A 26,080-nucleotide genomic window follows, 5' to 3' on the forward strand; every position below is an offset into this window, starting at 1 on the left:
GTAACACTTTACAAAAAGGGACGGAAAAATATGAGCAGTAACTGATGAGCAAGTAGGATTCAGTCAGGATGATTCAGTTATAAGTGTTTAAGGAGTCTGCTGGGTAATTAATCAGTATGATGTCTCACTTTACTTGAGGTACACAGAAAGAGTAACTAATGATTCAGTAATTAGTAGTTCACGAGTCATCACAAGTTGGTGCCAATCAGCTGGTTGATAGTCAATCATCAACTCATGAAGAGAGTGGCCAGCATGTAAATTCACAGATATTCATGGTAAAGTAATCATTACCTAATGATTCGTTAATATAGTATCTCCTAGTCTCTCTCTAGTAACTCATTGTTATCTACTACATAGTCCTCCAACCACAGTTATTTGGGAATTATTCATTAACGATTCATAAACTATTAAGTCATTCCTGAGTCGTTCCTTACTCGCTCCCCGGTAACTACTCACAGTTTTGTGTACCTTGTTGTAAAGTCATACCCAAACCTCTAAAAGTGAGATGTGATACCATTGAAAGACTATGATGAAAGATGCTTTAGAGGACATTTATGCCACAAGCGGTGAACCTGAACCAAATTCTGTTCCACATACTCGTGTACACATATGAGTTTTTATCGGTATAATGCATCCTATCAGGACGCATCATTCTTGGAATGTGCACTGTGATTCAGGGAGGTGAGGCTCTGCGAATAAATGTCAGTCTTATCACAAATTTGCTTTTCTTTATGTGGTCTTCTCCCCTTACCATGCAAGGAGAATGGAAGACAGATGCAGTGTGCGTCTGTTTTCTAAGATTACCTCATTATACGACATGTGAAGGAGAGAGATGGCAAGCGAGGATGGAGGTGTATATATGTAGCTCATTTCATTATAATTTATGTGATTATGCACTCGGTAGCCACAAAGACAAGAACATTAATAACTGCTGATTTAATAGGGGAACAGTAGACCCTTTTTTGTTGCATTCTGGGAGCTTTTACTGTGACTAACACATCCCTGAAATAAATGGTTTGCCCTGGGACGGTGCCCAACATATTTATTCACGCTGTCATTTATGTCCTTAATTGAGTTTTTGTTCCAGCTCACCCTGGTGGTGTAAGCAGCCTCCGGGTCGTCCTCCAGGACTCGGGACAGGCCAAAGTCTGACACTTTACACACCAGATTGCTGTTGACCAGGATGTTTCGAGCTGCCAGGTCTCGGTGAACGTAGCCCATGTCTGACAGATACTTCATGCCCGAGGCGATGCCACGCAGCATGCCAACCAGCTGGATGCCTGTAAACTGGGCATCGTGTTTCTGAAAGAGAGAAGGAAGGAAGGAAAGAGCAGGCGTACACTGTTAATGCTACACTCTTAATATATTTTACATAAAACACAGAGGGTCTGACCTTTTGGAATATTTGCATAAAATGAAAGCTCTCTACATTAGTAACCACAGCATTTTCATTAACCTTTGAAAGCCACCTTTGACATTCTGTACCTCATCTTCAGCTCAGCTGTGAAATACCAAGGCAGTAATGTATGGACATTAGGATCAGACCAATATATAAATAAAACGGTCTTTCTCGTTCAGCCCATTTACTGCTATCCGCTCCACTATTATTACATATTTATAATATAATGGCTGATGCGATGACCAACGGGAGCCCTTTCTCTTGAGCCGAGTGACCTAATCTGTGACATTCGTAGAAAAAAAAGCAGGGACGTGTGTTCGTGGTGCAAATCCTTGATATCCAAACTGGATTTTTAGCTCAACAAATTGTTTGCAAAGCGGTTAGACGTGGCATTCAAACAGACCCCGGACAAGATGTAAACACAAAACACATTTTTTTTTCTATTTGCATTGGCAAGCGGTAGTGTTGACGCTGCTTTACACTGGCGAGTGTTTACAAGTAAGCCTATATGTCTAGTTGGGAAAGAGATATCAACAAAGACGACAGCAAATGCTGAACATCATGAAACACTGTAAAAGAGCGGATAATGTATCCATCCAGAACAAGTGGTGACCATCCATTGCTCTTCATGTGCACTCGTTTGCTCTGTTTTAGTCAAAGGTCACCTAGTTTGCGACATGACTGTAAGATGAGTGTGTTTCCCTTTTGAAATCCAACGGGGCCTGCTTCACATCCCATTTCGTCTGGAGCAATTTGTGGCCAGAACCACCTGGCTGAGAACACAGAGCTACAATGGCTTTGGATTTTCGTGCGTGTGTTTCTACATATGACACATTTTCTACGGTGAAGTGCAGGCCTCTGGGGGAAAAAATGTCAGGAAACAACAGTTACTCCCTCCTGCATGTGTCTGGACGCTGTGCAGACACATGTGGAAAAGGGCTAAAACGGGCATCGGTACACACGCTTTCATGCCAGTGTTGCGGCTTGGCTGTTGTGCTTTGGCTAATTTCAGCAAGGCAGGTCCATTCCTCGTCAAGAGACAGAGGCATGGCAAGACTCAAATCCAGCCCGTGGCCAGAGGAGTTGTAAAGATGCAGTTCATAAAGCGTTGACATTTGATAAGCTCTGTGTGAGGAGTTCAGCTCGAACAGTCACAACCGCTAAAATCAACTTTTAATCCTGACCCTTTGGAAGAGAACTTACAGAAATCTATAGAGTCCTTATATTTCCTCTGAATACAGGTTATTAGCCAGTGGAATTAACTGGTTTCATACGAAGAAGAAGAAGAAGAAGAAGAGCAGTTAGGGATTCAGTGCCTTGCTCAAGGGCATCTTGGCAGTGCTCAGGAGGGGATCTGGCTTCTCTCCAGCTACCAGTCCATATTCTGTGCCGACTGGTCTGGACTGAGCGACTGCTGCTGGCTACATCTTTATATCTCAGTAACCTTATCACAGAAAATTTCATTTTAGACGGACAAATTCAATTCTATAATTAGGAAAATACTGATTATGAGTTTTTTCAGTGCAAAAACTGGCATTTATATACAGAGATGTATATTACGTGCAGTATCTATTATTTGATAGCATCCAGGAAGTACGATTTCATCTATACTCAAAGACATTTTGAAGCAAAGGACAGCTTTTAAGCTTGTCAAATCTAGGGTTAAGGTTCATGATACTGCTCTATTTGTCCATGTTTCATTGAGTCCTACACTTTGAGGTTAAATAGTTTAACTTTTCAGGTTTATTTTAAACACGTTTGAACCAAATGTCACTGTTCAGCATTTTCATATATATCCTGAAAGATTCAGACAATTTATTAGCTGTTCTGTATCCCGTTAACCCAGTGGGCTCTGTGGTTTGGACTGCTCACAGACAGGTGTCATTTCTAAAATGCAAAAAGCAAAGATTTACTGTACTGCTTGACAGAATGACCTAAAGCTCAGTGATTGATTGGACTGCATGCTGTGCAGGTGGAAAAAAAAAACTTTATTCACCTCATTGAGATGTTCTCTGATGTGTTTTCCTTGGTCTCCAAGCATGTTTTCCCCCAACTGCCTCAGAGTGTCTCTCATGATCCATTCTAGACACTGAACATGAGTATATGTGTGTGTGTTTGTGTGCGTTTGTCTGTGTTATCACTCACTCTCAGGAAACTGTCCAGGGATCCATTCTCCATGTATTCTGTGACGATCATGACGGGTTTGCCTGTGACAGAAGAAGAGGGTTTAAATCTGCAGGCACATCGTACGAGAACAATCACTTCTGTTCGCTGTCCAGCCAAACAACAGACACTTACACTCCAGCATCCTATTGATTTCAGATTTATTCTCTCTGGGAGTGAACAGGGAGGGCCGTAACTTGACTTAAAGCAGACGTAAACGGGCCCAGATAGGGACCAGGTTGAACTCCCCCTCTCTTTTGTCTGTCACACACACATACACACACACACACGCGCGCTCAGCAGAATTAAACGATCCTAGTTGTAGTTTTAGGGTCCCGGCAGGTCAGCTGTCAGAGTGTGACATCTTTATTTCTGTGGAAGATCTGGCTGTAAATCCACGTCGCCTGCTATCATCTGTACCTGATCAGAGTGTACGGCTGACACAAGGTTTATTACAGGAGGGGAAAAAAGGGGGGGAAGAAAAATCTCTCTAAGAAACCTTTAAATCAGATGTTATTAAATGAACAGCATGGGTGTCAGACGGTGTTTGTGTCCCAGATGGCTTTGTTCTCTCTGCTTCACTCTTGACTTCCCACCAGCCGCATGCTTCTCCTCCATTCTATTCTGATTAATGTGCCCTCCTCCCTCTCTTCCCCTGCCCTCTTTCAATCCCCGACCTACCTTTTCTCTATCATCCCTGCCTCTCTCTTTTTTTTTTCTCCAGCACCCCATCCTTCCTCCTTTTCCTTATACCCCCTCCTGCATGTATTAATGCGAACCCTCCCCACATCTGGCGAGACAGACATTTCTTTTTTTTTTTCTTTTTTTTTTTTCAGTAAATTACGCGGGCTGAGTGGAGAGGGTGATGAAATCGACCTTTAGATGAAACAAATCCATTACACTCATCGGAAAAAAATAAACTTTCCACTAATAATGATGGAAGAAGTTGGCCGACTGGATGTGTTTAATTAAATCAAAGCAGATCTGAGCGGGGCTGATTGAATTACAAATCAAAATGTCCAGTGAGTCAGTCATTTAAAAAAAAACTTTCCATTTGGCACAACAGCTTGAAGTGAATGAGCCAAGACTTAAGGTGAGCTCAAATTATGTTAGATAAATAAACTATAACTTCAAGTTTGTGAACCATATACAGTAAACAATGTATATTTAAACAAACATATTTTCCCCTGAAGAGACTTTCTAATGGTAAAAAATATCTCACTTGAAGCGCTTCTCCTGCCCACAGAAGAGGATGATGGCTACAGGAAGAATTTTTTTTTTCACACTTCTGACGGTAATCTCAGTCTGGGAAAAAAATCTAAACTATTTTTGTCCCAAATCTTCTTCTGTACATGCCCTTTTCCTGCTGTATGTAAAAAAAAGGTAAAAAAAAAAAAAAAATTCTGAATTCTGAGTAAAAAGACATACATTTTTTTCACAATTCTGACTGTAATCTCAGAAATTTTAACTTTAAACCCAGAATTCTGAGAATTCGAAGAGAAAAAGTCAGAAAAAAAGCCAGAATTGTGAAAAAATGGTCATAACACATTTTCTTTTTCTTCTTACAGACAAGCCTTTTTGCTGCTGTAAAAAAACAGAATTAAAGTCAGCAAAACAAATGTTAGAATGCTGAGAAAAAAGTCAGACTTGTGAGAAAATTGCTGACTTTTTCTTTAACAAATCTGACTATAATCTAAAAATTTTGACTTTAAACTCACAATTCTGAGCAAGAATTGTGAATAAAAAGTCAGAACTAATGTTTTTTTCTTTTTACAGCGGCCCTGATCCTCCTCAGTACATGCCTGTTTGCCACTGTCAAAAAGGGATTCACCTTTCCCAACAGCATGGCTTGTCTTGATATAGATGTAACACTTTCTCTTTAAATTACAGTACAAAAATACAGATACAGTTAAACACCCTCCACCCCCGTCCCTAAAAGGCTGTGATGGATCGCTTCGTTTACCAGCGGATGGCTTTTATAGTCGCAGACGGGAACACACGCACCCGGTCCTCCCCTCCTGTCCCCCGCCCTCTTCCCTTCCCTCTTTCTCTCTATTCTCAACATTGGCAGCAAAGATAAAGGCCCCCAAGCCCCATTTGTTCCACGAACACAAGTGAGAGTGTGTGTGTCTGTGTGTATGTATGGGCGTGAGAGAAAAAGAGTACATGCATGTGTGTGTGTGTGTGTGTGTGTGTGTGTGTGTGTGTCTGAGTGTGTGCCTGCAAAATATGCAGCCTGTGGATCAGCCAAAAGCAGCAGCAAGGTAAATGGGGTGTGAAAGTCTCAGGATTATTAAGAATTAACAGGAGCAGCTTAATAAATCACCCTGCAGCAGTGTGTGTGTGTGTGTGTGCGCGTGTGTGTGTGTAGGTGTGTGTGTGTGTGTGTGTGTGTAGGTGTGGCTGAGAGCATATCAAATGGACCTCCTAAAACTATGCCCTGCACTCACACCGCTGCAGCTCACGCACATGTGTTCACGTATCCCACCAAAACTAATGGACTCGCACACACACACAAAAACACACACACACACACACAAAATTGGGTAACCCCTATTAGTCTGAAAGCAGCAAATGAAACCCCAGTCTTGTGTTATTAAAGCATTTCTCAGCGGCTTGACACTAATAGGAAGAGTGGTATAAGATGTTTTAGACAAACATTCTCAATAATGAGGGATTAGACTCATAAAAAACTCTTTCATTTTCAGAATGCGCTGAGTGTAAGGCTGGAAATCTATTTATTAACATTTGCCAAATTCAGTTCCCACGACTGTGTTTGATTCCAAGAATAAAAAGCCTAAAAACATAAAGTATACGGCAACTAGAAAAAGTCCAGAGCATGCACTTTTTTTTTAAGTTCGATAATTGTTCCGAGGAGAAATTACGAATTTTACAGCGTTATTCCTGTCAGCGTTAACTCAAGCGATGACACATATGTTCGTCTGAAATATAATTTTACAGTAGTTAACCCAGTGCGGATTATTCTAAGCACTGACGTGTCTGCAGAAAACGCCAACTGCAGACAGAAAAAAACAGGAACACGAAGGGCCCTTAACTAATCAACACAATATGCTTTCAGTGTTTTGTCTGTAAGTAAGAGTTTGATTCCTTTCTGGCTAAACTGATTTTGATTAGAGGAAGTCGGGCTCTCGAGTCACTGAATTTAAATGACTGGAATGAATGGGCATGAAACAATTAAGGCGTTGGAAAAATGGAGATCGAGGAAAGAAGAACAAACGAGACAAAGTAAGTGGAACCAAAAATTGAGGACAATAAAGTGAAGGAAGTTCTCCGTGTATTTTACTCTATTCTTTAGAATAACCACACTGGCAGAACTACTTAACAACCCCGGTGCCGCAGGGAGAGACGGAGGCCAGGCCCGTTTCTCAGCGACAAAGTTCAGACTCATTATTTCCCCTTTTTCTGCAGTCATTCCTTTTTAAAGAGGCCTTCTGTGTGCTAATGATAGTCTTATAAAGAGGCCCGGAGGGGAGCGAGTCAGAGATATGGATTTATGGATTTATGCCCGCTTTGGACACAGGCTTTGATCAGAGCGCATTGATCTGCAGAGATTTACACCGCGGCAACTCAATAAAACTCCTGCGTTCCTTCACAGAAGTGTCGGACACTTTAGAGCCATTTGTCAAAGACAATTGCAAAAATCCGGAATCGGTAAAAAAGACTCTCTGGTGAGGCCGGTTCTGTGACGGAATGTGAATGCAAATCATATCTCTGGTCTCGTTCACTTCGTCCTATTCTATTTTATTCTATTGCGCTCTCTTCTCTTCTTGTGCTTAAACTGTAATAGATATGCATTACGGACAGTTTCCTCATCAATACTTTATTTCTAAAAGAAAAAGACCTAAATATGAAATGATTTGAAAAACTGGATCACTAGATAACCTTAACTGCACAGCAGAGAGGGATTTTCAGATTCACTTTGCCTTCATGTTGTGAGCCATGGATGTACTTACTGCGCGTCACCACCCCCTCCAGCCTGATGATGTTGGGGTGGTCGAACTGTCCCATGATTGACGCCTCAGCCAGGAAGTCCCGCCTCTGCTTGTCTGTGTAACCTCCTTTCAGGGTCTTGATGGCCACACAGATCTCCTTCTTGCTGGGAAGCTTCAGGCGACCACTGCACACCTCACCGAACTCACCTGAAGATAAAATCATGAAGGCAATTAAGGAATATATATACAAGTGAGGATTTTGGGTGTATTGTCCTATCAGTCTATCCTGTTGCTCAACCAACATCATTGTGCAGCTCAATAAGACCAGGATCAAAGGATATTATGTGACATTTTTTGTAGTCATGACTATGCATCGTGTCGTATTGTATTGTATCGTATTGTATCGTATCGTGTTGTTTGGTATCAGACATTTAGATATAGATATACTATAATGCTGTCATATATCTTTAAGAAAGGGTCAAAATGTTTGTCCACTTAGAAATCCAGGAGAAATACGTTTGCATTTTCTTAACAGATAGCTGTCAGTTGGGGTATGAAGATTCATGTTTAAACTCACATTATAACTTCTACCTTCAAATGTCTTTTTATGGTCGATCTAGAAACTGACATAATCTGTAGAGCGGCAAGTGCATTAAACTGTAAAAATAATCGGATGTTTTTCAACTTGGATCTTATTCCCGTCGGCTGATTGTGTGTAATCAAGCTACGAGTCATGCTAAGTTTGAACTCCCGTTAAGATAAAATCTAGCAAATGCAACTAAACACACAAGTGAAGTGCAAGCCTCCTACAACTATCAAAAAACTACTATTTGAAACACTTTGAGTCCAACCAAAAATTGGGTTAGCTAGTGTAGCTAACACGCGCAGGGATCTAACTTTTTAGGGAGCAAAACTTGCTGTCTTGTTCGGAAACCTCAGTTTTTATTGTATTTTCATACAGATCCAACTTATGCCAAACAAAAAGAGAAGCTGTGATCTGCTTTTTGGAGGATTTTTGATGTCACTTCACCCACGGGTGGCTAGGTCAGTGTCACCATCGGATGTGTTACGAGCAGGCCTAGCATGAGGCAGAACTGTATGTTCAGTTCCTGTGTGCTGAATCAGAAGACAGGTTCAACCGTTATCTGCAACACATCCTCGTACTCAAACGACTGGACAGAATGATTGTCAGCATCTCCCAAAACAACATATATTACCGTTTCCCCCAAAAAACTGAGACTATTTGAAGCACCATGTACACACCATATACTTTGAACAGATGCACTGACCACTGAGTGCCAAACATGACGCTGCGGATCAAAGAGGAAGTGGATGATTACTCTGTCATTACTTAACACCCATTAATCAGGAAATGTATTTATTGATTCTGGAGACAAATCGCTGCATAATTATGTGTCAGGACCAAGAACTAAAAACACCATGTGCGATGATTACACTTTGAAATTGATCCCCCACCCCCGAAATGCATTTTCCAGACAACACTCGACTCTGCGCTGGACAGCGGAGCGACCTTTCAACTGTCAATGTCGTATTGAAAACTCGCCGTGATTCGACATCCACTCTGGGAGAGATCAATTAGCATTCCTCGCTGGTGAGGGGATGTGCGTGTTTATCTCCGCCCGTGTGTGTGTGTGTGTGTGTGAATGTGTGTTCCACTGTAAGCTCTGTAGGCAGGCTTGCTCCATAATGCATATCCACAGCGAGTGTGCTCATGTGAGGTGATGTCAGGGCTTAGACGTGCAACTCTCCCTCAGTCGAGTACAGTCATTCCCCACAGCAGCTCTGGATCAGAGAGCATGGGTCAAACGCTGGACTTGAAGCGGGGAAGTATGGAAAAACTTAGACCGGAATAATTACAACCTGTCTAAATACCAAACGCATGCCTGTTCTCCTGGCCCTCAGCGGCGGACACACGAGCCAGGACGAGGCACCTTTTCATGTGGTCACTGTGAGAGAGAAGATCTCAGGCTAATAAGGCTTGATTAGGGACGCTCGCTCCTTTCCTGCTCAAGGTATCCCACTTTGATGTCGAGGTGGAGCCTGTGTTCTGTCTTTTAACACAATCACCGATTGGCAAGAAGCTCAAAGTCTTGTTAAGAGGTTTAATGAAGACAGATGGGGTTCGAGGCAGGGATGGGAGACGAGGTATGTCGTGTATTGTCCAGAGTGCCTATATGGTTTCATAAAAAATCACACAGATGCATGGTATGTTGTATTATAAGTTGACAGGAATGTTTACCTTGTGGATTAAGCTTCACTGTTCACCTCTGGTGTTCACTTCACATTGACTTGTTTTACAAAAGATTGCGAGGAGATGGAGCAGGATGAATATTCTTGCTTTTTCGAAAACAATCTAAATGTTTTATATAATAATATTAGCTGCTTCCTTATACTTTACTGATGACTAAAACTTGATCATCTTGGTATTTCGAACATGGTTAAAATTAGCATTTTATTAGCACTGTGAGTAAACTGTGCCACTGTGACCCCATTCACTTTATGGATCCCAGTTCTGAATCCTCAGTTTTGGCATTGCGACTGTCACAATCCGTTTATTTGGGGGGAGTTAGAAGTGACCATAATGAAAGAGAGAGAGAGATGGGCTGTTCAATATATCGGTATTATATCATTTTCAGGATATGAGACCACATATAATCTTGGATTTTGGATATCGTTATATTGTGATATGGTGTAAGTGTTCTCTTTTCCTGGTATTAAAGGCAGCCTTACAATAAAGTTATGTCATTTCTTACATCTCTTACATTCTCACATTAGTTTACACATTACTGACGATTATTTGTTAAGAAAAAAAAAACACATGTAGTACAATATTGTCACTACATATACTACATAGGATAAGTGGTAATGACTTACCCTGCTTTATCATCTATTTTACTCTAAATGTAAACAACATTTACAAAATAAACCTCATGCTGTCTTGAAGAAGACTTGAAACCAGCCTTTGAGACAATAAACTAATTATGGAACTGTTTGCTGAGGTAATAAATCAAGTAAGAAGTGGGGTCATTTTCTTATAAGCTTACATGCAATCAAACTTATTTTTGAAACCAGTGGAATCCCCCCCTCCCTTCTTAGAATGATTGCAGGATGTCTGCATGGGATTCAGCCCGAGAAGCTCTGTTCATATTTTATGATAAGCACTGAACACAGAATTTCCCCAAAGTCTTAGCAATTAGCATCAGAGCCTCAAAGGAGCTGTAGTTGCTGATGCTAACAAAATAATTACCGTTTTGTCTTTGTTGGAAGGAAACGGGTATAAGGTGTGATTATTGAGCCAAGTGATGCATTGCACTATCCAAACAGAGTTTGATCCCAAGTGGCTCCAATCATCTCACCTCTAAAGTTTGTTGTTGTAGTGTGAAACCAAAGGTGATAATTTATTACAGAGTAAGATTTAATGTTTAGCCCCCGATATGTTTTCACAGAAGCATTCCAGCATATATATAAATAGACGTGTTACACAATGTGATGTTGGACTTCATGCAAGCACGGAGACACACTAAAATAAATATACTTTGTCTCGGCTGTGCACCGTGCACATTAAAAATGTATAGTTTACCATAGTGTGGGCTTCATCAGTGTAAACTCAACTGTGTGTGAGGGTACTAGGGTTCAACTGATATTGGTTTTGGAGAAGGATGATACACACAGCAGCATTATATATATATATATATATATATATATATATATATATATATATATATATACACAATCTTCTCATATTTTCCATCCACCATTATTTTATTCTTTTTCATATGCCCTGCAAAATCGCAGTAAATGTAAATACGATAAAACAGGAATTCATTTTTGCACATTTCCTGATAAGATTTGAGGAGGTTGAGGCTTAATTGAGTCACTACAAAAGCAAATCACGATAAGGGATTCCCGTAGAGAGCCAGTGCAGCATTGATAGATTCCACAATAAGTAAAAGCTGAACACAAATACTTTATCGTAGAATTGGACAACACTGGCTTGCCCGTATCTGATTTCTAATAAAATATAGCCACTATCTACCCATGTATCATCGGAGGCCTATATAGATTAATATGCCTTGTCTCTACTATGTACGATGAAAAATGCATTGTGGAGTGCAGCGTAGTCCGGTGGAGTCGGGTATTAAGACTCTCCGGCCGTCCTGACAGCTTTACAGTGTGGAGGACTGGAGGGACTCTGGAGACCGGCCTGCCGTTATGTGCTGTGCGCTCCAGTCTCCATCTATTCTGCCTGCACTCGACATGAATCACAATGCATTACCCTCCGGTCTGCACTCCTGCTCGAGTTATCAGGGAGTGCGCGAGTGGTGACGAGGGGAGACAAAACTTGTTTTTACTTTGGCGATCATTAGACTTAATGGGACATTAGACAGAATTAGAGCAACGGGGAAATGCCTGTGGGAATGAAGAGAAAGAGGGAGGGTAGAAATGAACGAGCCGAAGGCAGGAAGGACAACTTCTGATTTCTCTCTCCCCCAATCATCGAGGAGGGCTGGAAAGAAAAGGACCTTAAGCTGGGGCATTAAATGCTTCTCATTCCCAGCTGTGCACTATGGGAGCTCCACATGCACTTCATTTTTTCTGTATGTGGCGTGCAGTCGGTGTGTCTTTGTCATTTAAATAGAGCGTGAACGAGTGAAAAAGTTAGGCACTTTGAGGTGAGAGGAGGAAAGAAGAGGTCCGAGAGATTTCCATTTTTACACCCCCCCCAAAAAAAAGCAATGGAATAACTCTGCAGTGAATGTTTTCCGCAGTGACAAACTTTTCCTCTGATTACCCAAGCAAAATGGTAATCTGATTTGTGCTCCATTCTTATAATACATGCACCTTAGACAATTAAGTTCACACCCAGCGAAGCCATCTAGCACAGTTTCGTTTTGCTCGCGGGGTCTCTGTCTGCACAAAATGTTTTTTCCCCTTTGTCTTCGGTCTCACCTGCTCCCACCACTTTATCGATGGCGATGCAGGAGGCGTCCAGCTCCTTGGCAAACTCGTGCACGGCCTGGCTCGGGTCCTCGTACGTGTGGGGGTCTACGTAGGTCCTGATGCCCGGCAGACGCACTGCGGCAACAAAACACAGGTTGCATCAGTTAATGACCATTTATAAGCTGTGTGTCGACACCCACACGTCCTCTGAGCATTTAAATGGCTTTAAACTTTTTAAGGACATATCACCTTGCTAGACCTCAGTTTCTACTGAGAAAAACAGGACTGAAAATATATCGATGATAGGCGACGAGAACAAAAACAACTTGTACATGATATAGTCTTCATTGTCTCAAGAATTTAGTGCTGGTGAGGAATTTCCTCTCGGGTCAGGATAAGCTTTTAACAGGAGCGTGTAGAATAACAGCGCTTCACAGATGCTGCTAGGTTGAACAATATGGCTCCATGTAAAACAGTTTTTATGTGTTTGAGTAAATCTCAATCAGGAAATTCATCACCAGACGCACACACAGCTGCAGCTGATTTGCGAGACAAATACACAAATTAACTAATTTAAGAAAGACTGAACATACTTGCGATTTACTCCAAATTGATCAACTGAATCCCAGCAAACAAACAGGATTATAGACCCACTGAAGGAGGCTGTTTGTGGCGCTACACGAGGGTTGATGCTCAGCTTTGCTTCGTCTATGTTTCTCTAGATTTTCACCATTAAGGTGCAAAATGTAAGAATGGGTCCCGTCCCAAGTGTCTACTCCAAACAAACAGGAAACAGCATTTTATAACTGATGCTAACTGTTGCTGCTGTCAGCTAGTTATCTAAGGTAGAAGTGCAGCTAGCAGTCTGGATTGGGACCTCAGAGTGGTATTACAAGACAGGACGGGCCGGGGCTAGCTGGTTAGCATGCTAACTTTGGCAGAAATCTCTGCAACACAATACTTAGATGTCTTTGACATAGCTACAAAAATGTTTTAAACAAAAATTCTTACATTTTCAACTTTATATAGCCCTCTAACTAAAGGTTTTGGAACGTTTTGCCAAAAAAACTGCCTTGGATCTTTACTTCTTGTTTCCTACCAAAGAGCACCTTTGTCACATTATGTTTGAATTTCTGAGCACTCTGGACATTTTCCTTCCTCTAGGCATAATGATAGTTGAATTAACAGTAAATGGATTTTGCACAAAAAAGACTTTGAATTTCGTCCCTTCAAAGCCAGTGCGAGCAACCAGAAAGTGTTTCAACACACATATGGGCATGTGAGTATTGTCTTAAGAAAGGCAACCTATCCTCCAAGTCATAAAGTTGTTCTTTACGAGTCCCCGTGGAGGAGTTTATGCTCTGCATCTGACCCATCCTAACAATTCATGAAGCAGTGGACAGCCGTGGCTCAGCGCCTGGGGAGTTTGGGGGGCCAATACCTGGGTCAAGGTTAAAGGTAGGAAGGAAGGAGTATGCCTAATAAATAACACATCGTATATGAATAAAGGAGAACAAAGCAACAAAGAAGAAGCGAGGGGGATATAAAGAAGATGGGAGTTAATTTTACACTCCTTTGTCCCTTTGTGTCGGCCCGACTCAGGGGACGAGTTATACTGTTTTACACGCTGGTCCAATTTCAAACAAAATAGTTTACCTAAAGCCACATGACTGAGCCTGAGTCCAGACTAAACCCTACAATTACAGATTGTTTCAACCCCTAATGCTCGGCGCTTGCTGCAGCTGGCAGTGACAGCAGTCTGATCTTGTCCCCTTTCCGTACGAAGCCTCCAGGATTGTCGCAAATGGACCGAGAAACCTCCTTCTCAACGTGGTCTCGGTCCGATTACTGTCTTCTCATGTGACCAAATGAACCAGACTGAAGAGGAAACCACTTCAAGCTTGGCAATAGCTGGCCCTAAAACAACCACTGTTGGTAAAGACGCGTGAAAATGCCCCGACATAAACATCTCCCCGATTGTGAGTATCAGGCTCAACGTAATTGCCTAGTTGTATTTCTATCAGTGAAATGCAGCGAGGACAGATCGAAGCAGGCCTTAGGAAAATAAAGTCCGATACTTACAGTGGCCGTTGCCAAAGTGCAGTCTTTTCTCATCAGGATGTTTGGATTTGCTGTGGCAACAAAACCTGCCAATCCAAACAGAGGAAGGTCAGAAGTAGTGCCACATCTCCCAATAAGACTTCACCCATTGGCCCAGCCTGGAGGCTAGAGACAGCTTTGTGTGTGTGTGCGGGTGTATGTGTGTGTGTGTGTGTGTGTGTGTGTGCGTCTGTGTGTGTGTAGTCCCAGCTCTTATAAGCCAAGAGAGGATCAGTAAGTCTTATAATGAGCCATGGATTTATACTCTCTCTGAACAGTACTGACTGCCAACTTTCGACACACACACACACACACACACACATAGATTGACAGCCACACTAACCCGCACAGCATTCTTAGCTTCGCCTATACACGCACGCACACCTACATACAGCTGTTACGGCATCCTTTAAAGGAAGCGCAGGAGGAAATAATAGAAAAAAACAAGAAAATGGAGAAAACACTCAGTGAGAATCTAGTCAGACAGCCGGTGGACAGACCTGCCAATCAGCACGTAGAGCAGCACCGTGAGCAGGATGATGGCCACGGCGGAGGAGATGGCGATCAGAACAACCTGGCTGCTCTCACTGGAGATGGAGAAGGCCGCTGAAGGATGACAAATACACACATTAAATCCTACTTCACTTTCTATGGGATATCATTTATCAAATAATCATTTAAAGTATTGGAATTGATTCATTAACCATAAGAGGATGTGAATGTTGTGTCTCTGAGGACACTTAAGACAATAAAAGATTTGAAAATAATGCGCTTTCACAGTTGCTATCTGCCACTGGAATAATGAATACACAGAACCAGACACAACTAAACATCATTAACCAATAAGTCTTTTGAAGATGTCCTTCAAGGCACTTTAGGTCCACTTTGCAAAGACACTTGATTTTTCTTGAGTCTCATTTCAATTGTCAGTTGACTTTTGTAAAAGTAAAATTCACCCATATGAATAGTACTTGAGTTAAATTGTTAAAGTATCTGATATCAAATGTACATAAGGTATATACCAAAGTTATTAAATAAGTAGTGTAGTGGAGTGGAAGTTTAAAGAAAATGGAATTACTCAAGTACAAGTTAATATACTTTGTGACATCCCATCACTGTTTAACTAAAACATGATCATCAACAGTCCTCTCATTTCTTTCCCCTGTCCTCTGTAACAAAATTCACATGGTATTGATTTGCAAGAACAATATTGTTGCTAAATTTAGCTGGCTGCCCTGATATTTCAATTTGGCCGGTTTCGTGGAAAAATGTTCCCCCATAATGCAATACAAGAGCCTCTGAAACAGCTGTTACACCAAACGACTAATCTTTGAAACCCAGGACAAAGACATAACATGCATGGCTCCAGAATCTCGCCGTTCCTCAGCAGTTACTTCTTCATTAATGAACAGTATTTTTGTCCTGGGCTTTTTTATTTATTTATTTATTTTTTGTCATTCTTGAACTTACAGTCGGGACTGGTCTCAAACTGGAAACTGGGGCTGCTGGCTCCGTATCCGGCAGCGGTGCGGGCTCTGATCTGCAGCAGGTAGGCCGTGTTGGGCTTCAGCCCGTTCAGGGTCACGTTACAACCCCGGGCACGGAGGATGGTGTAACTGGTCTCCTGCTCCTCCTGCAAGACAACAGGCAGACAGAGAAGGAATTAATTAGATTTATTCCACTGGTATTTTCTTTAAAACACAAAGCTATTAATGAATACAATAAACACATACAACACAGTCGGCATCATCTGCATGTATGTTCTCCCACATGTACGCCCCTCGAACACAAACACTCAAGAACATTCGAGACAGCTTTGCAGCTTTCTTCCCCGATCCGATGAATTATGCCTTTTATATTTTACGACTTCTCTCCTACTGATCTCCTCTGATAAAACACCGGGAGGATTTACACACCGACGTCTGCGCTCGGCACATTGTTTCCAGATGTGGTAGGAAGAAAAACGGTGGAGAAAAGATTAGAGGGCAGGATGGAGTTGATGAGGTAGACGAGAAACTTTTAGAAAAGTAGACCCCTTGATTTTGGCTCTACGTGATGTTTCCACAATCAAACAGAGTTGCTGAAATCAAACCGCAAAATATTCTGTTTTCGTTAAGTTTTTGTCATCTATTTATGTTTATGTGTGCTCCGTGATAGTCGGTTGTTAGATATATATGGAAATACAGACACGGGGGAAGAGAAAACAAATAATTCTTGAAAGAAATGTGTTAACAAGAAAATAAACAGTCCAGCCAGACAAATATATCCTGTGTGTTTATGTAAAAAACTCATATATGCAGAATCTTTGTGTCAGTGACCGTACAACTTTAATACACATAACGTACTGCCAAACATTTTATAATTTATTCATAATGCATAACATGCTTAAAGCACGCTATATGCAGTTCTATTCACCACTACACTTAGTGAGTGAGATGATTAAAGGTGCACTCTGTAGTTTTGTCTTACAAAAATAATATGCATACTATTGGTAAAGTTATAATACAAACTCAGAAATGTATATTTATTATAATTAATACTGTGTTCATTCATTTTATTTCCACAACTGCATAAATAATCCTTCCATAGAGGAAAAAAGCGAGGAAGAGAGGTGGCAGGGTCCGCCAAATTTAAAACAAAGTAACAGTATGAAATTGTGTTGCGGTGTTTGTTTATTCAATCTATTCAGTCGTGAAAATGAAGAGTTTGTTTGTTTATTTCTTTTAAGTATAAAAATCAATCAATGAAGATTTTTTATTATTTATACTTCTTTCCAAAAACTACATAGTGCACCTTTAAAGAGGAAGAATAAAAAAGGTGTAATACACAAGAATCACCAACCTCTAATTCATATTCCCAGCAAATAGGGGCGCTAAACTTTGATAACTGCATTCTTCTTATACACCCATGACCATAGCTACTGTTAGCCTGCTAGCTAAGTTAGCCTTGAAACCAGCTGGGACTACTTTGATGAGTGTTGGTGTTAGCACAGGAGCTTTGAATTGCTGGGTTAGCATGCTTACTCCAGTAGATATGTCTTTAACACATTACAGACACGTATTTGAAACAACAAAATGTATGTCTTCACATTCTGCTGATAATGTTAGTCAATTTATGAATGTTTTAAACTACAATTCTGGTGTGCTGCACCTTTAAGAGAAAAATCTATACATTACACTAAGCAGCCTGCTACTATCAGGACAGGACAGCAGGCACAGCTCAGCTTAACATCAGCACCAGTAAAAAACAAAACACTTCACTTAGGCTGAATTAATGAAGCCCAATTACTGCTCCAACAAAATTACATTTTACACCAAATGTTGTCTTTCTCTGTCTGTGCCTCGTTTGAATTGTCCAGAGTGTAAAACTGCGGAGCCGATTCCAGCGTCAGACGGGCCCGCAATCACATTATTATTGACCCGCTTCGACGCTATGAAACAAATTGTTCAATAGGTGGAAAATAGGACAAGGGGCCGATCCTTAATCTTAATGACAATCTATTAGGGATGACTGCAACAATCCTGAAAATGAGCTACATGTTTTGCGATGTAGCCAGGCTCGTAAAAATCATTCAAGGCTGAATCATGCTGGAATCCTCGGTTTATAGACCCAGTTATAAAGAGGAACTCATTGGTACGGGCACGTACCCTCGTAGATGCTCGCGCGCGTACACACAGGCAGCGTCTAAAAGAAACTTCGCGCCCATTAATGGAGCGGATCGGACTTTTATGGTGCACAAAGCTTTTTAAACTGCTCGATGTGTGAGGAGGTAACTGATACACCAGACCTGCACCGGGACAACTCCTCATCACAACTATAAATCTACTTGCAGCTTGTCACCGTTCCGCACTCAGGACAGCATGCGATCCCCTGAATATCACACACAGGTGTGGCACGGGCACCTTTGTGTGTGTGTGTGTGTGTGTGTGTGTCTGTGTGTGTGTGTATACGTGTGTGTGTCTGTTGAAAGACGATGCAGAAGGACAGAGAAAGCGCGAACCCTCCGCTTGTGTACGTCTCACCAGAACACGGCTCGAATTTAATACGGCCTCTGTGCTGCGTTCTGCTTTGACAATCTAAACAAAGCTGTGGCAAATTATAGCTTGTGTAAGACACACACACACACACACACACACACATACATAGATGCAAACCCATGCATACCCGAAAACAGGAGATGTTCAGCAGAAGTCTTGTAAATACAGTGTTTCAGTCGACATTCCTTCCGTCTAAGACTAAATAAACAACCCAAATTAAAGTGGATTTGAAGCTCCGCCGTTGCTCTTTAGATCACTGTGATAGAACATGCAAAAATAATCAGCAAAGTTAATTCCCACAAATCCTTTTTTCACAAAGTGCACTTGGAAATGCCTTATCGGCTGCAGAGTGCCCTTTAACCGGTCTAAGCGACAGGAAGATCGCGCAGTTAACCCGGGACTTTTCAAAGATGGAACACCTCGGCTCCTCTGGGAAGCTCTCCGCTCGGGGATTCCCAAGTACCTCACCAAACATTCCCGAAAGAATTCCCATATATAGGATGCGTATAGCTGGAGAGCTGCCCTCGCACACCCGGGCCTCTGGTTGCACAACGGTGTGACACGATGGAATGCGTTGGGTGAAGACAGAGTCAAGCGACTGGCTAAGTGGGTTTAATTAGAAAGAATGAGCTGTAATGGTTCTCCCTGTACGAGCCACGTCAGCGACTTACATCCTGAACTTCTTTACGGTTTTGAAGTAACATCCTTCTATGTGAGAGCTGCAGTATGGCCCCATCAGCCTCAAAACAAACAAATCATGAGAACTATATCTGGAATTACTATTTCTTAAGGGGTTTATGAGCCTATATTTGTTATTTATCACTATCTGTATGTCATAAAAGCAGCAATAATCCATTACTCAAGTGGACTGCGGGAAAAAATGTAGTATGTGGGAGCTAATGCTATCAAGTACTTCATCACTAAAGCACCTGACTAGAGATCCGGAGAACTACATCTTCTGCAGACTTTGCAGTGAACTCCACATTCTTCTCATTCTTTCTCTTAAATCAATATATAGTAACATATATTCAGTTGTATCCACTCAGCAGTGAGTCTCTTTTCATTCACTACAATCATTGTATATCATTTTGGTGTAATATAGCAACAGTCAACCACTCTTTTTTTGTCTTTTAAGGTTTATATCAAGCTATTTTACCAGGGGGAAGTACAGTAGAACCATCTCCATCCATGTTCATGGTGACCAAAACAGGTATTTTACCCCAAGCCATGATATATTTTTTTTTTCGCAGGTAATCGCGGGTTGTGCTGATTGCAACCAACCACATATCCCTCATCATCTCATTCTGGGCTAGTGTAGAACCGTGGCAGCGCAGCAAAGTGGACTCCCTGGAAGAGAACCTGCTCCTCCCGTCGACTTTATAGCTTCCGATCGCACACTGGTTCTTATAGTTTCAGCAGACTATTGAAAACATAATTTAGGACATTATATTCCGGTTCTGCCCAATAAATTCTCCTAAAAACTCCTCTACAACCTGCGCTGAACCTTTAACATAGAAATCTCGCAAAGGGAACTGTGATGGTTCCAGTTGTTTCCAAAGAACTATATATTTCGTGTAACTTTATTTAAAGGTCCGTCGTAAATCAGCCGACTCCCTGCTTCCTAAGGAAACTTTAAAAGGTTTCGAAAAAGTTTAAAACTCTGCAGGTCATCAATTTACTGTCGGTTTTATGATTTTGGAAACAACAGCTGCCATACACATCGAAGGTTATTTATGCCACTGACCTGCTAATGCCTCACGTAGAGCTATCACGGAGCCTCCGATGACTGGGGCGTAATTTATGTGTTAGCATGCTAAAGTGAAATGATCTATCGGGGGTGCACATGGGAGAGATTCTGGAGGGCCGTGTTTGGCTCACAGTTGGCAGGACTTCGGGGGCACAAAACAGCCCAATCAGCAAAAAGGAGTTACAGAGGCTAAATGACTTGTGACGATTAATGTTTGTGTTCTGCCTCGTATTATAGGGCTCACACCAGAAAAAAAGGGGGCCCGGAGCTATGCAAGTGAAATATCTCCACTTTCTAACACAAAACAGTCTTGTTTGATTTTTCGACCGCAAGAACAAAAACAGAGCTGTAATTGTACCAATGTCCTCGTCAGCCGTTATTGAGTCCAATTGAGTAATTAATCTATTCTGCAGAAATATTTCTATTTGAGTGATGCCGTGCGGTTGTTGGCAAAAACAATGTCCGCTTCTCTGCGTCGGGAGATGCTTGTTGCGATTGAATTACACGATGATGTACACTGTGTACTTGTGCTTTAAAGCTTGTGTAAATACAGGCAAAAAACCCACAAACACATAAAAGCGGAAAAAAGCCTGGCCGGTGCCGTGGATCTGAACATCTTCTTCCTGCTAAAAGCTTTCTTTTAATCTCTGTTTTTGTGTTCTGTTTCGCCATCCTGTTTATGAGTATATGCAATTATGTCTGGCGTGTGGATGCGTCTCTCTAAAAGCCCTCTGTCTGTCTCATCAGTGAGTCACGGCGTGGTCTCGGTGTGGGGAATTTAGCGCTCCAACCCCGTTGTCCTCCTATGGCCTTGATCCTTGGCATGCTAGAGGCCCTCGGCGTCCCTCCGCCTGCCACACGGAGAGGCCTCTATCCCGCGTTGTTATGGGGGTCTCCTACGGTTGTCCCTGTTCGCTCTTCTGCATGGAAGAGCCTTTTGTCTGGGGTTTAAAAATCCCCGGGTACGTATGGCTGCTGTGGAGAATCCTCTGGGAACTCGGGTTTGTGCGTCGGTGTGTGCGCGTGTTTGTGTTTCGTGTGTCGCCCCCTGAGCGTCTCCGGTGATTCCTGAGAGAGCGACGCGATTAACGGAGATCAGCGCAAAAGCCCAGATATTTCTTCATTACACAAGTCCGTCACACGCTCTCCTCTGAACTCCGCCCTTTTCATTCTTGCCCCTATCCTCTTTTAATGAATATGCGTTCGTGATGTGCGAGCCCGCACGAAAAAAAACAAAAAAAAACACAGCTGAGAATGAGACCTGCACGGAGCTCTGACTCAGTATCAGTCATTAACTTTTCCTCTCGCTGTTTTCCAGCCTTGCTTTCACATCTTAGGTAAGGATGGCTGAGCAGGGAACAGAGTTTAGAGAGGAAACAGCTTCTGTCGGCCTACTAATCAAGAGATTAGGGGCCACTGTTGGCATTCAAGCAAACTGTGATCTGGGACACACACATGCTCGGACACACACACACACACACACACACACACACTAAATCTGCCAGAGTGATTAAACTTGCATCCACGGCTAATTTCACCATCAAATGTCAGCCATGGCACAGCGTTGGTGCTGAAAGCCAGTGTAATTCGTTCTGCACTAATTTCCCTCACAGAGGAATGAGCGACCCCACAGACGCATTTACTGTCTGCCATAAAACTTGTCTCCATTAAGGAGGGGAGAGGAGAGGAGGACGGGATGTGAAATAGCGGGTGGGGGGGGGGTGAAAGGAGGGGATAGGAGGTAGAAGTAAAGGGAGGGACGGGACGAGCGAGGGGCAGAGGAATGAAAACAGAGAGACAAACAAGAGGGCGGAGGTGGAGAGGCAGAGGAGGAAACGAGAGAGTGGAGGGCACAGGAGGAGAACAAAAGAAGTGAACTCATTTAAAGTGATAATTATATTAATCCATACATCCATTAGCAGAATGGACTCATCCTATAAAGGGTTGTGGGGTTTGCACCCTGGACGGTTCAGCTGTCAGTCGCAGGGCTGACCCATATAGGTGCAGAGCATCACCTACACCTGAGGGCTAATCGAAGTCTTTTGCAGAGCCATGCAGCAAATTCCAACTGAACGTACAAACAAGTACCTCACTGCACTGCGTGACGCTTTTCGTGACTATCGTAATGAGATTATTTGAACATTGCAGATCAAATTTAATCAACTTTAGCCCGAGACTGGTGTTCAGATGCATTTTAACTTTATGGCGTGTAGTGTGACTTTTGGCTCAGAACATCTAAAACACCCAACATGAAAAACAAAAAAGCACTTAAAAAAATAATTTGTCATTTTGGAAAATTAGCAAATTTGCTTTCCAGCAAAATTAGAGTCAGATGAAAAGACTGGTAGCATTCTCCTATCTTTCCGGTAATTGTTAGCCTAGCTTAGCACACAGAATGCACGTGTGACGCACACATGGCCGAATCGAGTTTTTAGCATCCCTATTCACAATGAGGACAGCAACAGAGTGTCAGGCCGCCTATATATATATATATATATATATATATATATATATATATATATATATATATATATATATATATATATATATATATATATATATATATATGCAAGCTCATTTAGATGCCAGGAGGTGGAGGCATGCAGCAAGATGACTGCCTTGCAAGGGTACACTGTTCAGAACTCCTTTTCAACAATTTCAAAGCACTAAACCATTAGATATATTTATGTATATCAGACGTTGGGACATTTCCTGCTGTGTTTTCTTCACCCTAACAAAATAACTGTGTTTAATGTCAGGATTTCATCTGTTCGATCCAAGAACATGAGGGCAGTCTGGAAGAGAGCATGATTTTTATTCCACTCCTGTGCATCAGCTGCAGCACAGATGGTTTGCTGCGGTCCAGAGGTAACAAAATCCATTTTCTAGCAACCAGCAACACATTTCACTAATCAACAAATAAAATACTTGTTTAATGCTTGCTATAGCCTTACATATTTACCATACAGAAATGACAACGATAACAGTCTTCTCATCAAACTCTCTGCAAGTATGTGATGGAGAGTGCGTCCCAAACTGGCGAACAATACCTTCAAGAAGTGCTGTTTTACACCGCCCCACTCAAAGGCACGTGAGCTCAAGCATCAACAGTGACACATCCGGCACCAACCTTTTCGTAGTATTTGATCTCATAGTCGAGGATGATGCCGTTGGGTCTCTCCGGCTGCTGCCAGGACAGGGAGACGCTGTTTCGGGAAGTCTTCTCCTTTCTGATCACTGTTACCGGCGAGGGAGCTGGAAACGGAGACATAGACAGACACGGAGTGAAAAAGAGAGACCCGAGTTCCTTCACGGCGAGGTTCAGTGGAAGTTCAGTCTCCGGCGTTGCATCCTGGTGATTGTCTGTGGTTCCTGTTAGCCTAATTCAGTTTGCTGCCCAGTGGGGCCACATTAAAGGCTGTGGCCCAGGGTTGCTGGGTGGAATGAGACGATGCACACTAATGCAACCTCTGGCTGCTGGATGATAGCAAAAGACATACACACATATAGGCCTGGTGCTCAAATCACATGCTTTGAATTCAGTGAGAACGACGCAGCAGATAGCGCTTAAATCAGAGGACTCATCAAAACAAAACCCCGTCCAATTTACTGTTTAATTAAAACTTTAATGAATTAATAGATCGAGGTGTTATAAGGAGTTTTATATATTTTCATACTGTATTTGGAATTGTATTGTCAGTCTTCCCCTTCAATGCAGATCCACACCGTTGTCTCCTGACAAACCTTTACAGATCCTACAGAACCTAAACTTCAAGTATTAACGTTTTCTTCTCAGACGAACACATTTCTAAGCAGATCACTCCAGTTGTAACTCAAGCAAGTACTGAGCAAACAAAAGCTTCAGCGTGAAGAGTCTAAAAGTGGCGCCTGCTCTTTCCTGAGCAAAAAAAATGTAGGGGAAGGAAGATAATGACGCCAGGATAAACGCAGTAGTGGTAACTGGAAGCAGAAGACACGAAAAAAAAAACACTGCCAGCTCAAAATCGAGATGTGATCTCTGGCAGGCCCAATTTCACCCCACTAAAGGGAATCAAGACGATGCCGCGGATACAAGCCCAGGCAAGCCCAAAATAAAAATGTTGGCGGTTTACATTATTGCAGACCACGTATGTTCACACTTCTAGGTGTCATATGTTCATCATTACACTTCATATAACTTTCACATTGCATGTATATGATCTGACTTGCACGCATGCAGGCGGTTGCATGTCAGCAGGGGTGAGACGGCTGCCACGCAGGAGAACACTGTTCAAAAGCTGCATTTCAACATTTGTAAGCACAAAACTAGTGCACTGTGGGACATTTTCTAGCTGTGTTTGTGGCAATAGAAGCAGGTGAGCCACAACACGATCTCGTCCTCGCCTCGACCGAGTATACGCTGATACTACCACTATTTGCCCTTTTGTAGCTCCAGTCGTTTTCTGCATTTTGAGGGAAAAGCGTTTTACTTTTAATAAGAAACCCTGTAGACCTTCTCTTCCCCTTTCCTTCTCTCTCTCTCTCTCTCTCCGCCGTCCCCGTCTCTCTCTGTGTGGCGCTTTCTCCCTCGCCAATCTTCTTCGCCAATCCTTCACCCATGCATCGCCTTGCCTTGGCTTGCCTCGGGGAGTTCACATGGTCCCAATCCAGTAATTCGGCACATCCCTCCCTCCATCAAGCCCTGCGCCCCCCACCCTCGCCCTGTCTCTCTCTCTCGCTCTCTCTCTCTCCTCACTCCCTTTCTCATTTCCCTTTTTTACTGCTCTCTAATTGCCAGGCAGCTCCGGGGCCAGCCCGGCATCTGAGGCATCGACTTTTAATTTTATTAGACCACAGGAAAAAACATGTTTGTCTTTGAAATGTTCAAGCCTTTTCTTGATTGTGATTATATGGCTGCAGAGTGTGCCGGTGAACGTGTGTGTGCGTGCGTGTGTTTGTGTCTCTCCGTGCGTGCGTACGCTGGTGTGTATTTCCGCGGGAAGTTATTTTTTCTCCTGTAATGAATCCAGATGGGGAGAATCTGTTTCTATACCCCCTGCTCCTGCTCTCCTCCTCTCCCTCTGGTTCTGATAGCGGGGTGAGGCTGTGCTTTTTTATTGGCTCTGTGGTTTATGGTGGTAATGATTTACTGTGTCTGGGCCGCTTGGAGGCAGCTTTAAGTTCCTCTCCTCCTCCGTTTCCTTCTCCTTGCCTCTCTCTCTCTCTCTCTCTCTCTCTCTTTCTCTCTCTCTCTCTCTCTCTCTGCATGTCCATTGCCGAGCACTTAATTTGCTGTCACTCTCCGTTTTTGTCTGTGGTGTAACTGTAAAACTGATACAACATACCAGGCCCACGATGGCCTTAAAAACTCGCCCTTCAGCCGCACTCACCTGTGATTTGAGGGGCACGATGCAGCTGCCGGAATACATCTATTTGCTCCGTATAACACCGGCGTACTATTAGAAATGATAGTAGTTATTTGGATGTGGTGGAAGAAGGATATTCCTGCATAACAGTTCACTCCACTATGACTTCAGTATTCAATATCAAATGAAAAAAAGACTCCCTCTGCATGAAAATGCATCGGCGACGACTACTTGATCAAAGATTTTATCATTAGATCGTCAACACTGATGCATCAATGCATAGTCAGCATTTCACTGAAATAATTTTACTATTTGGTGTGGCTTCATCCATCATCTCGGCTTTTTTTTTGTCACATATTTGAGAGATATACTTC

General features: G+C 42.4%; 1 protein-coding gene across 3 annotated transcripts in view; it reads right to left on the reverse strand.

Annotated features, from left to right (window-relative positions):
• The window catches only part of epha3 (eph receptor A3), a 116,009-nt gene that overhangs the window by 19,100 nt on the left and 70,829 nt on the right, over positions 1-26,080 (reverse strand). For all 3 annotated transcript variants that reach the window (XM_030428373.1, XM_030428377.1, XM_030428376.1), the window contains 8 exons: positions 23,492-23,616; positions 16,048-16,210; positions 15,078-15,183; positions 14,560-14,624; positions 12,487-12,612; positions 7,537-7,722; positions 3,545-3,606; positions 1,093-1,302 (listed from right to left, as the gene is read on the reverse strand). In XM_030428373.1, the coding sequence (XP_030284233.1) occupies positions 1,093-1,302; positions 3,545-3,606; positions 7,537-7,722; positions 12,487-12,612; positions 14,560-14,624; positions 15,078-15,183; positions 16,048-16,210; positions 23,492-23,616 (1,043 nt within the window). The remainder of the gene's footprint in view (positions 1-1,092; positions 1,303-3,544; positions 3,607-7,536; positions 7,723-12,486; positions 12,613-14,559; positions 14,625-15,077; positions 15,184-16,047; positions 16,211-23,491; positions 23,617-26,080) is intronic.

Source organism: Sparus aurata, chromosome 9 (assembly GCF_900880675.1).
Source record: "Sparus aurata chromosome 9, fSpaAur1.1, whole genome shotgun sequence".
Classification (NCBI taxonomy): Eukaryota; Metazoa; Chordata; class Actinopteri; order Spariformes; family Sparidae; genus Sparus; species Sparus aurata.